The sequence below is a fragment of the Delphinus delphis genome, chromosome 7 (assembly GCF_949987515.2).
Source record: "Delphinus delphis chromosome 7, mDelDel1.2, whole genome shotgun sequence".
Classification (NCBI taxonomy): domain Eukaryota; kingdom Metazoa; phylum Chordata; class Mammalia; order Artiodactyla; family Delphinidae; genus Delphinus; species Delphinus delphis.
In genome coordinates, this window is record NC_082689.1 from 103939444 (window position 1) to 103952217 (window position 12774).

Below are 12774 nucleotides of genomic sequence, written 5' to 3' on the forward strand. Positions count from 1 at the left end.
GAGAGAGAGTCCCCACTATTTAAATGAAAAGGGTACTGTGAGATAATGTACGTACGTAGGTATGTCTGAGGTCCCTGCTGAAAGGCATACGTGAAAACCTTGTCTTATTCCACTGGCCACTCCAAAACAATCATCAAAAAGCAGTAAGGCCAGTCCTGATAGGTCTTCACACGTGGGCATGCTTAGCTGACCATTTTCTTATAGCTCTTGCCCGATTACGTCTGAATTTTCACATAGTTCTCACTCCCTGCTTTAAGTGAGCAGATATGTTACAACAATGGGGAAGCTCTGCTCTCTCCCCAGGCTGAGCTTGCTTTGTGAGGGCAATGAAGAACGTGAGAAGAAATAGGTAGATGCCATGTGAAATAACAACAATCATAGTTCTTAACGAGGTCACCGTCCTCGTATTTGGCCCAGAGAACGTCCATTCACCCATCTGTCCTGACCGCCTTCTTTACCATATGGCCGGTAAGAACATGGAGAAAAAGAATTCTGTTTACAATTCTGTGCATGGTTTGGCCCCAAACTTCATTCAAGTACACTTAGCGGTGAAATCAACAGTTCAAATGTTGGATAATCTAAAACACAAGAGGAAGAAGTTCCCCCTTATTTTCAACACCATTTCCAAAGACTAACCTACAAGGAGGATTTAAAGTAAGTATACACATAAACGATTTTTACAAAGACTAATTGATTAGGCGTCAAAACTACACCACAACATACCGAATCACCCTGTGTACTGAGCACCGAGAGTGAGCGTTCTGTGTGGGAACAGGTTTTGGAGGAGGGGTGGCAGAGGAGGGAGAGACGATAAAACACATCTGCCGCGTGAGCTTCCTAAAAGCAGGCAAGCTTCTCAGGGAGTTCTGGAGTCCTGCACGGAACGCTGGGAAGCCTGGAAAACCCTCTGACTGGTTTTCATTCCTTGAGTGACACTCTACCTTTACAGCGTTTTAAGGGAACTCCTGACTTTTGTCTTTCAAGGAAGGATCCTACCAGAATTCCTATCAAAAGCAGAAGTACAAGAAGAACAATGAAAACTCCCAGAAGTTAAAGACATGAAACGTCTCTCTAGCCTAGACATTCTCATGTCTTGGTCTTGCACACAGTAGTCTAATCTAACAAAGAGCTAAAAGGAATTATTAATTTCAATTTTTTTCAAAACACATTTAACCAGAAAAGCATCTGAGAACACTTTAAATGCATATCCACAGACTGTTAGGGGCAGAAAGTCCAATGTGTTCCTAGCCTTTTCAGTAGACAGTTGGGAGAACAAGGGAACCAAAGGCCAACTTCCAAAACGTGACTGCTGTAGAGGTCAGCAATTCGTGTGACTTCACCCTAAGTCACACGTAGAAGGAAACAATTTACACACACACTCCTCCATTTGCTCAGTTTATGAAGGAATACATTTCAGAAAGAAGGGCGTGGGAGGGTTTTGTTTCTTAGTTATCCAACAGGAATTACTTCCCGTTTTGCTTAAGAAACCTTAAATGCTAAAGAAAAAGAGCTCTGACATCATCTTTATCACAGGTGAAACCGGAAAATTTAGTTAAGAAATATTATTTCAAACAAAAAAAGGCATAGTTGAACCAAATACAATTTGCAGATAACTAGAATTATTTCTCAGGGCAAATTCCAAGCTATGAGGAAAACTATTAACCGGTTCGGGGATTATAGAAAATATTCTTAAAAGATACTCCTACTTTTTTTTGAATATTTATATTTAAAGTTGCTATACAATGAACCAAATGTTTAGACACATAGACATATACCCAGTATATACTAAATGATCAAAGAAATATACACTCTATTACAGAAAAATGTTAACATATCTGACACCCCATAAAATGGAATCTCTAAGCAGTACTAGAGGAAAAAAGTGGAAAGATGTATTTTACTCATACATATTTTATAACTGTGTATGTATATTCTCACAATGTGCAAAAATGTCTATAAAGTATCTTCTTTAATCAGAATTGTATGTGTGACCTCAAAGCTCCATCCACAACTAATCCCCTTAACGAGCATCAAGGAAACAACTTTCTTCAAAATGATGTTTCAAATAAGAACGCTTGGGAAGGTTGACAGGCTCCTATTTAGTTCTTACTGATGGATGATGTTCCATAGGACTTCTTTCAAAGGCTTATTAAACGCTGTCTTTCCAGCTACCCACAGTGCAAACTTCATACTTAAGAGCATAGACTGCCAGGTCCTAGAGTCATATTAGATAATTGAGGTTGGATTATTTCCCAATTTCAAGAAGGTAAAAATGGCATCTTTAATAAATTTAAAAAGTAAAATCCCAAAAAAGGAAAGAATTTTTGGGGCTTCCCTGGTGGCGCAGTGGTTGAGAGTCCACCTGCCGATGCAGGGGACGCGGGTTCGTGCCCCGGTCCGGGAGGATCCCACATGCCACGGAGCGGCTGGGGCCCATGAGCCATGGCCGCTGAGGCTGCGCGTCTGGAGCCTGTGCTCCACAGCGGGAGAGGCCACAGCGGTGAGAGGCCCGCGTACCGCAAAACAAAAACAGAAACAAAAACAAAAGAAAAGAATTTTTAGCAGTATGAAACAAGTCAGGATCACCAAGAAAATCCTATAAACTTAACTAATTGTGGGAAAAGGACAGTTGAAACCTCAAGCCTAGGTTTGAAATCAAATGTATTTTCCAAACAAAACCAGATCCAAATACACGTATGTGACAACAACAAATCTGAAATTTATCAGTAGATATTGCAGTCATGATATTTTCTCTGGTTGTATCCACATTACTTGCTATTACTGGATGCAAATAACTGGTCAGCTCAGGGACCATGTTCCATAAAGCCCACAGAAGGTCAGCATCACGCAGCATTTTAACAAAACCACGGCTTGATTACATTTCTCACTTGCTTCGGAAATGTTGGTCAAACCAAATCCTTTCGATTCTACTTCTTAAATATCTGCTCCCCACCGCCTTCTCGAAGTTCAGGGAGTCTTCAAGGACATTCGTGAGCTGGACCCTACCAGTCCCTCTGCCCCCATCTCCCAACCACTCTGACAAACATCCTCCGCTATCGTCAGATAAACCACTAGTGGTCCCAGGGCGCACAACGCTCCCTCTCGTCTGACCGCTTCTGCACAGGTTCCTCTCTGCCTCATCTCCCCACCCCGCCTGGTGCCACCTTATACACCTCATCGAAACAGGGCCGATTCTGGGAAGGCTCCCCTGGCAGGAAACCTAGGAGGACTGGGGCAGACATTCCTGTTCTACGGTCCCAGAGCAGCTGCCAGGGTATCTGTCATACTGTCTTACATTTTCACCTCTAAGACCACAAGCTCTTTGAAGTCAGAAGCTAAATCTACTGCATTTATCTTCTAATCATAAGATCTAACAACATGTGCCTAGCACATCACAGTAAACGTTCCAGTATTCAATAAAAGTTATTGAGGAGATAAATGAATAAATGACAAAGGTAAGCCAACAGGACAAAAGAATACAGTATTCTGATTTCACATTAGTAGGTTTTTACCCTTAGAAAGCAGGTGAGACTATAAGAGTATGAACACAGATTTTTCACAATAGATCACAAGACTTCTAACCGTTTTACTAAAAAGGGAGCATACAAATTAGATTTTAATAGAGTGAAAGACTGTTAAGCTGCTGAGAGTCATTCATATAAAATCCTACTACAGAGAAACTAAACACTACAACACAAAAATAAACACTATATATACCTAGTTTTCCTCTTCTTGGTTTTTATGTTTGAACAACATTATGTCAAAAGTAACAGCTACACATATTCTGTGATGATAATTTTCACCAATTGGGTTAGAGAAGAGCAAAATCAAAATAAATGTGGACGCTACAAATTGCTTCTGAATATTTATATAGGTTAATGGCTATTTGTTGCTAATCAGTGAAAGACAAATGGAAAAAGCAACAGCGCTCCTGTGCAGGAAATTGTGCAGCAAAGAAGCCTGCCCATTCCCCCAGGTTAATGTTTTGCAAAATGACTCTAACCCACAGAAGCCCACAATGGTGTAGTTCTTTCCCATCAGTGTGAAGGTAAACCCCACATATTTGTTAGTCCTAACTGAAAACTGAACCTGCTATCATCTGTAAAAAGCACAAACTGAAATGTCTTTTTAACACAGGCAAAGTGACATCGTCGGTTCAAAAACAGCTATTTCCCACAGAAGACAAAGTCATTAGATTATAATCAAAATTATGACCAGGTTGGGAATGGTGTTTCAAGATCTTTGAGAATTCTCACCTAATCCTATGCGGTTTGGACTTGTTTCTCGGCTACATCCCTGACTCCTGGGAATCTTGCTTCGTTTTTCTGAAGAGGGTGTCGCAGGTGGGCCTCTCGAGGAACCCCCAGCAAGGCCACTATAACCACTTCCCAACAATTTCCCTGGGGAACTTGATCGGCTGCCAGCTGAAAATGAAGCGAAACAAAATTGAATAATGGATGTAAATCAAGAAATAAATTACAGTAATTTCAGAAGTCAGTTTACACATGAGTTTGGATCAAATATCAAGAGAATTTTATATAAAAATAGCTTTCTAGCTGGTAACATCACTAATTTTTCAAAAACTAAGGAGCATAAAGGAACATCAAATTTTCATAAAAGAGTATTTATACCCAGGAGAATTAGAGATGGAGTTCTACAGAAATGACTGCAAAATTTCTGATTCAAAAGAGCAGGCTCAGGTTGAGTACAAAAAGCCTCTCAGTTGCACAGCAAATTTCTACGAATAATCACAAAGGCGTTTTATTTATTAACTGGTTTGGTTTCTGTAGGAGTTGGTATGTTAAAAAATGGCTGAAAGAGTAGAAATATAACAGAAATTTCTTAAACGCTAAAGGAAGACTCTATTAATCTAACAAATGGAAAAGAAGGCAGAAATATGGTAAACAGAAATCACAAGATAAAATGATAAGAATAAGCTCAAACATATCGGTAATCATAATAAGTGTGGCTGGATTAAATTCAACTATTAAAAGACAGATTCCTGGATTGGTTTAAAAAAACTGAAATGAAACTCAACCGTATGTTGTTTATAAGAGACAAACAACATACATATAACAAAACAACAAAACAGAATAAAAAACAGCATTAGAAGAGAAAAAAGGATGTTTCATATTGATTAAAGAATAATTATCCTTAAAGATATAATAATCATGAAACTTTATGCTCCACGTAACATAGCTTTGAGATAGAAAACACAAAAACGATAAAAATACAGAGAGAGATTGAAAAGGCCGTAATTATTAATATATCTCTCAGAAAGACTAATACTAATGAAAGATTAATACACTACTCAGAAACTGGCAGAGCATGCAGTCAAAACTATACAGATACGTATAAACACACTTCCCGCATATACACACAGTGCATAGTCCAACAAACAGAATACACATTCCTTTCACATTTCCACACAGGAATAGTACAAACACTGACTCTGTACTAAGCCTCAAAGGAAATCTCAATAACCTTTTACAAAGGTAGAAATTATATAGAAAACATTCCCTGATGTGAATGCAATAAAATTAGAAATTAAAATCATAATATGGTTAGTTATTTTTATAAATGGCTAAGTGACTACATACCTATATAACCATTTCTTGTAAAACAAAATTCTTTCTTAAAGAAGGCAGCAAATTTTAAGGATCGTACCAATACACTCAAATGGCAGTCATTAACTTAGATCATCTCCTTAAGCAGAGAAGGCAATAAAATTCGCAAATATCAAGTATTCGTTATCATGTAGCAGAATAGAATGATCCAGAGGGAAAAACCTTCAAAATAACACTTACCTGGAAATTAAACACACACACACACACACACACACACACACACACACACACACCCCTCCATCATTCAAATAAATCACTCAGGTGACTACTTACGAAAATTCATACTTTATAATGATTTAACTACAGTTTAAGTGAAATTCATTATAAAATTATCAGTACACGTTCCCATGAAGAACATGTCTCAGGATCTATTAATTTTGCCCATAAAATCTGAGCACACAAATAAACGATTAAGCTGTATAAAAGGAGAAAAGAAATCCATTTCAAACTCTAGAATTTGAACATACAGAAAAAAACGCAGCAAGATTAACTAAGCTCATAATAAAGAGAGAAATTAATATTGTGCAAGGAACATGGGGTGCGGGAGAATGCAAAACACAAAAAAAAAGCAAGAAGAGAAATGGCTTACCACCAGCAGGATTAGCAGATCTGGATCCTTGATTATGAGAGCAGACCAAAGGACAGGCAAAAAGTGGATTAAAAGACAATAACACAATACAGAAGGTCAGCATGCAACACAGCACAAATGTCTTTGTTCACAAACACATTAGCAAAAGGGCTGTTTTTCTAGGTCTTGTTCCTCCTAGCCTATTTTCGTACTTATTTTTACTTTATACACATCATACTGTATTAGCATTTATTTCAGATCTGCTCATGAAACACTTATGAACCTACCATGCGCCAGGCACAGTGCCAGGCGGACGAGATGCAGAGAAGATGCCGGGCCCTTTGGGGGCACCTGCCCTCTGGCTCTGAGCAGCCTGGCAGAAGTGACTGCATCTTACCATCTGTGCATCTCTACCCCTGCACACGGTGCTCACCACACAGGAGGTGCTCCAGAGACAACAACCAAGTGGAAGAAACCACTACTAGGTAGTTTCATCTGAATGTCTTATGCCAAATTCTCCAATATTTAAACATTAATCCTCACATATTTAAGTCCTCAACTATTCAAAAGATGCCAACTGTTAACTGTCCTAAATTTAATATTAACGAAATCTACTTACTCTTAAACCAGAACTATGAATGCTAGTATAGCTACATTCGTAAAATATCTAGATGTGCTCCTATCTACCTATTAAAATAATTTTTAAAAGAATAGTTGGAGGGTGGGAGGGAGGGAGATGCAAGAGGGAAGAGATATGGGAACATATGTATAACTGATTCACCTTGTTATAAAGCAGAAACTAACACACCATTGTAAAGCAATTATACTCCAATAAAGATGTAAAAAAAAAAAAAGAATATTTGATTTATATATATAAGTTTAAGGTCCAGGCTTGGTCGTTTGCTGGTGTTGTCTCTTTCCCTTGAGTGGAATTTGGTGAGTAAAATAAAACTGATGAGCTTTTCAAGTGGATCCCCAAGGCAAAGTGCAGTATTTTTATGACTGAAAAATTAAAGCTCTATCATCCCCCGCTACAGAAGAACTTTATTTCCACCACCTCTTAAGCAGAGGACCCAGCTAGGGGCAGGGACCCTTGCAGAGGCCAAGGCCAATAAACAGCAGACATAAAGAAATGGAAAATACTGTTCAGCCCTCACTCTCCAAGAAAGGAAACAACCCTATACAGCCTATACAACCCTATACAATTTTTTTATTCAACTCAATTTCAACGTATTGACTTATATTCTGAGTCTCGAACATTTTTGGCCAAGAAAAATTTTTTTTGCGATAAGACCCAACTCATATTTATGAGGTCATGACCAGAGTATTACATCTATCTGTGACTCCAGGTATCACCAGGGTTCACCAGAATAACCAGGGCCTGGACACTACTCCCCAGGCAGAAGCTTCTGGACTACACCTGCACAGCCTGTGCTGTGTGGTATGGTGTATACACTAGAAGCATGGCTTCTGCGTCAGACAAACAAGCCTGGGTGCTGTCGTCTCACAGCGGTATGTCTGACCTTGCACTTTCTTTTCAGAAAGGACATAAGCTTCTTTTAACATGAGGACTCTAGTTATCAAAGGGACATGGGGAAAGCATCTAAACTCAGGAGGAGCTGAGGAAGGCATTCTAAACACCTACGACAGAAGCTAACTAAGGTTTGGCCTCAGACTAGCCGCTCTCTACACAAGCCAGACAGCTCCTGGGGCCACGAAGGAGGCTGACTCCGGCAGCTGACAAGCACCTCCACCATGGTCGCCTGCCCAGGAGGGCCCTGACCCCCCGCCCGACTCCTAGTGCACAGACCGGGAAGCCGGGAAGTGAGACACCAGGCCTGAATCCTAAGAGAGATCAGAACACACTCATCCCGCCCACGGCTGCTTTCATGGCTGATGTTAACAAATCAGGTGACTCAACACATACAGAGAAGCAGCAATGGAAGCGAGCGAGGGCAGCCGAGCGAAGCGAGAGCCCACACTGGCAGGAGGAAAGGAGCAGAGTGGCATGTTAGCGCAGCGGGTGATGGGGGAGGGGGCAGCTTCGAATGGATTTACTTATTGCCGCTGGGAAGAGACCTCAGCATGAAGTCATCTCCCCCCGGAGCTGCTCTTGAATGACATCAGGATCCCTCATCAACAGCAAAATGGGTCCCAGCCCAAGTACGATTCACCTTGGGAGGCTTGAGGGGAGGGAAACTGCATTTCAATGTTTCCTGCCTAGGGACACAAAGTGTAAATCACCTGGAAAGGGGACACAGGTACACTGGAATACCCCGTCTTGCAAGCATCCAACAAACATCAAGATTATTCACAGTGTCTTAGAGCCACAGAAATGTGTTTTTCCATTAAGTCGATGAAAATACTATAAATTTTCAGCTACAGAATGGCTGTTGGATAAAACTAAGAGAGAGAGAGCATAAAATATACTTCTTACGCTGGGACTGTGAGACCACTTTGGCGCGGCTGCGGCCCCGACTGTCGGAAGGCGTGGAGGTGACATTGGTGGCGCTCCCAGAGCTCTGCCGTCGCGTGCGGATCCGACCTGGAGGACACGGCAAAAACAGTGCTTCCGTAATGTTTCCAATACGCGCGATCACTCCTCGGGCAAGGGGCACGGGGCTGAGCCACCGCCGGGGGAGCTGGTCTCCCACGTGTGGTCCTGACACGCGTCCCTGTGTGCACACACAAATTCTACAGACACGTCAGAAACTCCTCAGAGGGACTCAGGAACCCATCAGGTGCTTTGCTTTCAATTGTTTTAGCATATTCTATTTTCAGATGGGGAGGTGATAGTCACTTGAGGGTTTTTTTCCCACAATTTTTTTTCCAGATTAAATTCTCTCTCCTGTTCATTGCCGACATGTCTGTCGAATTTCCAAAAGCAGGAAAGAATATTAGCTGTCATCTTCAGAAAACTACTACAGGAAAAAAAAAAAAAAAGAGTAAATGCAAAATAAAACAAAGAAACCTTCTTAACTCAGCAATCAGCAAAAGCTAGATCACCCTGGAGAATAAATGTGTCTTGCTGTGTAGCATTAAACTTCTATTTTAAAGCATGTATGCCAGCAAGTTTCTAGGCTGCAAAAAGATGAAGTTTATAGAAAGAATCACTATTAGGAATACCTAGAGAAGTGACCTAAAAATAATGCAATGTCATAGGCATTTATGAAGCATATTTGCCATTATTAAGTAAAGCAATGTGTTAACTCCAATTATTAAAGCATGAAACCATAAAAATAAAAATGGATTCATAAATACAAAATCACTGATGGTAAGACTAGAATGATAAGGAATTAAACTTTTTAAAATACAGGGCTTCTTTGTTTTCAAAGGGGCACAAATGCCCCCATTTCCATAATTCAATCGGAAGAGCAATCTGATAGGGAAAACACAAAGCAATTTGAACTCCCACCGGCTTCTTACACTGTTCAAAAGCACATCTACCTCATCAACTGAGAAAGTTTGCAGAAAGGCAATACGGAAAAACAAATCCTAAGGCTTGAAAAGGTTCAAGAAAGGAAGGTAAAGAGCAATAAAAGAAAGCACTGCACTTAATTGAAAAAAAAAAAAAGGAAGAAAGAAAACTAGAAAGAATCAATGACTTTTATTAGCAGTTGAATGAAAGACCTACAAGTTCTAGAATCCAGACTAAAATTAGGAGCTATATCATATAGGATACTATGAGCTATATATGTGTGCACTCAAAATCCTCACACCGGGCTTCCCTGGTGGCACAGTGGTTAAGAATCCGCCTGCCAATGCAGGGGACACGGGTTCGAGCCCTGGTCTGGGAAGATCCCACATGCTGCGGAGCAACTAAGCCCGTGCACCACAACTACTGAGCCTGCGTGCTACAACTACCGAAGCCTGTGCGCCTAGAGCCCGTGCTCCGCAACAAGAGCAGCCACTGCAATGAGAAGCCTGTGCACTGCAACGAAGAGTAGCCCCCGCTCACCACAACTAGAAAAAGCCCGCGTGCAGCAACAAAGACCCAACGCAGCCAAAAATAAAATAAATAAATAAAATTAAAAAAACAAAAATCCTCACACCAACATATAAGTACCCACTTTACACATGAGGAAACAGAGAAGCAAGGGGGTTACTTAATTTGTCCAAGGTCCCACCGCAGGTTCAGATGCCTGTGCCTGGCTAGGTCATTTTACTCTGCTAAGGAAGTCACCAAGAAAACTGAACGTGAAAAAAACAACTGAGTCTAATTTCTTAGGATTTTTTAAGTGACCATCCAAACCCTCTCAGCTAAGAAAATAAAAAAATCTTCTTTGCTATGTCCCTGTGTCCTCCACCTCCCCCAACCCCCCGCTGGTCATCATTCCCTAGCATTTCTTTATGTTTTTAATATACATAGTTGCATAACCAAGAAATAGATGGCATTATTTTACATTTTTTTAATGTTTTTAATCGTATCATAGGGTATATATTTTTCCAAAACTTACTGTTTGGCTCAACATTTTATCTGTGAGCTCAGTTACGGAAGTGATTTTTTGTAGGACGTAAAGGAGAGACCCGTTTTACTTCTTCTGTGTGACTAACGAAGGTCCAAACAAATTTACTTAACCCCTTTCTTAACTAATCTACAAAGCCATCTTTGTCACTTACAAGTACTTGTATACATGCAAGGGTCCGTTTTCTCCACTGTGGTGTCTGCCCCATTAGTCCATGTGTCCATCCTGTGCAACATACACTGTTGCGAGTAGCTTTTCAAAACTACCTTCCTAATTGGTAGGGCAAATCAAGCCACTTTTCCCTAAAGCCCTCTGCTCTCTTGCATATGCGCACGTGAAGATGTAATAAAAAGACGTGTTGAAATTCTGACTGGCAATGTGGAATTTGGGGTTAAGCTGGGGGCGGAGGGGGGGGCAGCCCTATGATATTGATCTTTCCATTCATTAGCATTTTCTCTTTTTCACCTTCTTCAGTGTCTTTCAATAAAGACTATAATTTTTCCAAAAGTTTTATTCAATTTTTATAGACTTATTCAAAGGTGCCTTATTTTTATTATACACAATACAGTTGATTAAATTATATTGTCTAACTTGCTGACAAATAAGAATATGACTGTTTTATATATATATATATATATTTTTTTTCGTGGTACACAGGTCTCTCACTGCTGTGGCCTCTCCCGCACAGGCTCCGGACGCGCAGGCTCAGTGGCCATGGCCCACGGACCCAGCCGCTCCGCGGCACGTGGAATCCCCCCGGACCGGGGCACGAACCCGTGTCCCCTGCATCAGCAGGCAGACTCTCAACCACTGCGCCACCAGGGAAGCCCCGACTTAACTCTAGGGACCTTGCTAAACTTTTATTAATCCTACCAATTTACATGTAGATTATGTGGTGTTCTCTAGACAGAAAACCACCTGCAAATAAGACTTCAGTTTTCTCCCTTCAAACCCTACCCTTGATCACTTCATCTGCTGTCTTGGACACACAGCACAATGCTCAAGGGAAGCACGAGGTAGGCTTTGCTATCTTGAGCCACATGTAAAAAAATAATTCTGGAATTTCACAAACTATACTTCAACAAGTGAAGAAAACTCATTCCTAATTGCTAAGAATTTATCAAAAATGTTTCTGGAATGTTTTAATGCTTTGCTTCCATCTTCTGAGATAAAGAGGATTATTCTCCTAAACGTACTGAGCTGCATCTATAAGGTTTGAAAGTATCAAACCTCCGCTGTCATGACTCACGCAGTCACATACACAGAATGTCTGTATTGTACCTCATCTGATTCTGGTACCAAGGTCACAACAGCTACATGAAACCAGGGAGGGAAGCTTTCTCTCTTCCTGGTCTCTGAGTTTATGTAAGACGGGAACTTTCCCATGCTTCACAACTTGCATGTATAGCTGTCTGAGCATGGTAGGGATTTTGGACATCTTTTCTATTTTAATTAAGTAATTAGCTTTTGGTGGGGGGATGGAGTTTTAGGTACTGATTCAAATTATTTAATGAGTAGTCTTAAAACTACTTGGGTTTTTTCTTCTTCTTGAAGAAACAGGTTTTTTTCCCTAGAAGTTCGTCCAATTTGCTTTAAAATTGTTAACATAAAATTGTCATAGTTTTCTACTACCCTTTAAAGCTCTACTGATCCACACTTATACCTGCTTTATCACTGCCAATTCTCAAACTGATCTTTCCAAAAGTTTGCCTATTTTATTAGTATTTTCAACGAATCACATTTTGTATTTCTTAATCCTCTTTAAATCTCAGGATGGCAGGAAGAAAACTATGAGCAAATTCAAGAAAATGACAAATGGGGGAAAATTATTTGCAACTCATGTCATAAGGCGCTAATTTCCTTATCACATAAAAGATTCCTAGGTATCAATAATAAGTTCAACAGCAAGTGTGCTGGTAAATGTTTAGCAATTAGAGGGGAACTGTGGGGGGTGGGGCGGTTGGGGGAGTGTTCTGCTGACTTGTGGTGCTTTGCAATTCCCCGGTGTAAATATTCCCACCGTGGCCTCTTTGAGGCCATTGATATAATGTAAACCAGCTTATAAAATTCCTGAAAATCTAACAACTGGAATCGGATGAACTGGTTCAAGCCA

At 40.5% G+C, this 12774-nt stretch overlaps 1 protein-coding gene across 1 annotated transcript in view; it reads right to left on the bottom strand.

Annotated features, from left to right (window-relative positions):
* The window catches only part of CLASP1 (cytoplasmic linker associated protein 1), a 267853-nt gene that overhangs the window by 79459 nt on the left and 175620 nt on the right, over positions 1-12774 (bottom strand). The window contains exons 21-23 of the mRNA XM_060016946.1: positions 8633-8740; positions 6217-6243; positions 4257-4424 (exon numbers count right to left, since the gene is read on the bottom strand). Of these exons, the coding sequence (XP_059872929.1) occupies positions 4257-4424; positions 6217-6243; positions 8633-8740 (303 nt within the window). The remainder of the gene's footprint in view (positions 1-4256; positions 4425-6216; positions 6244-8632; positions 8741-12774) is intronic.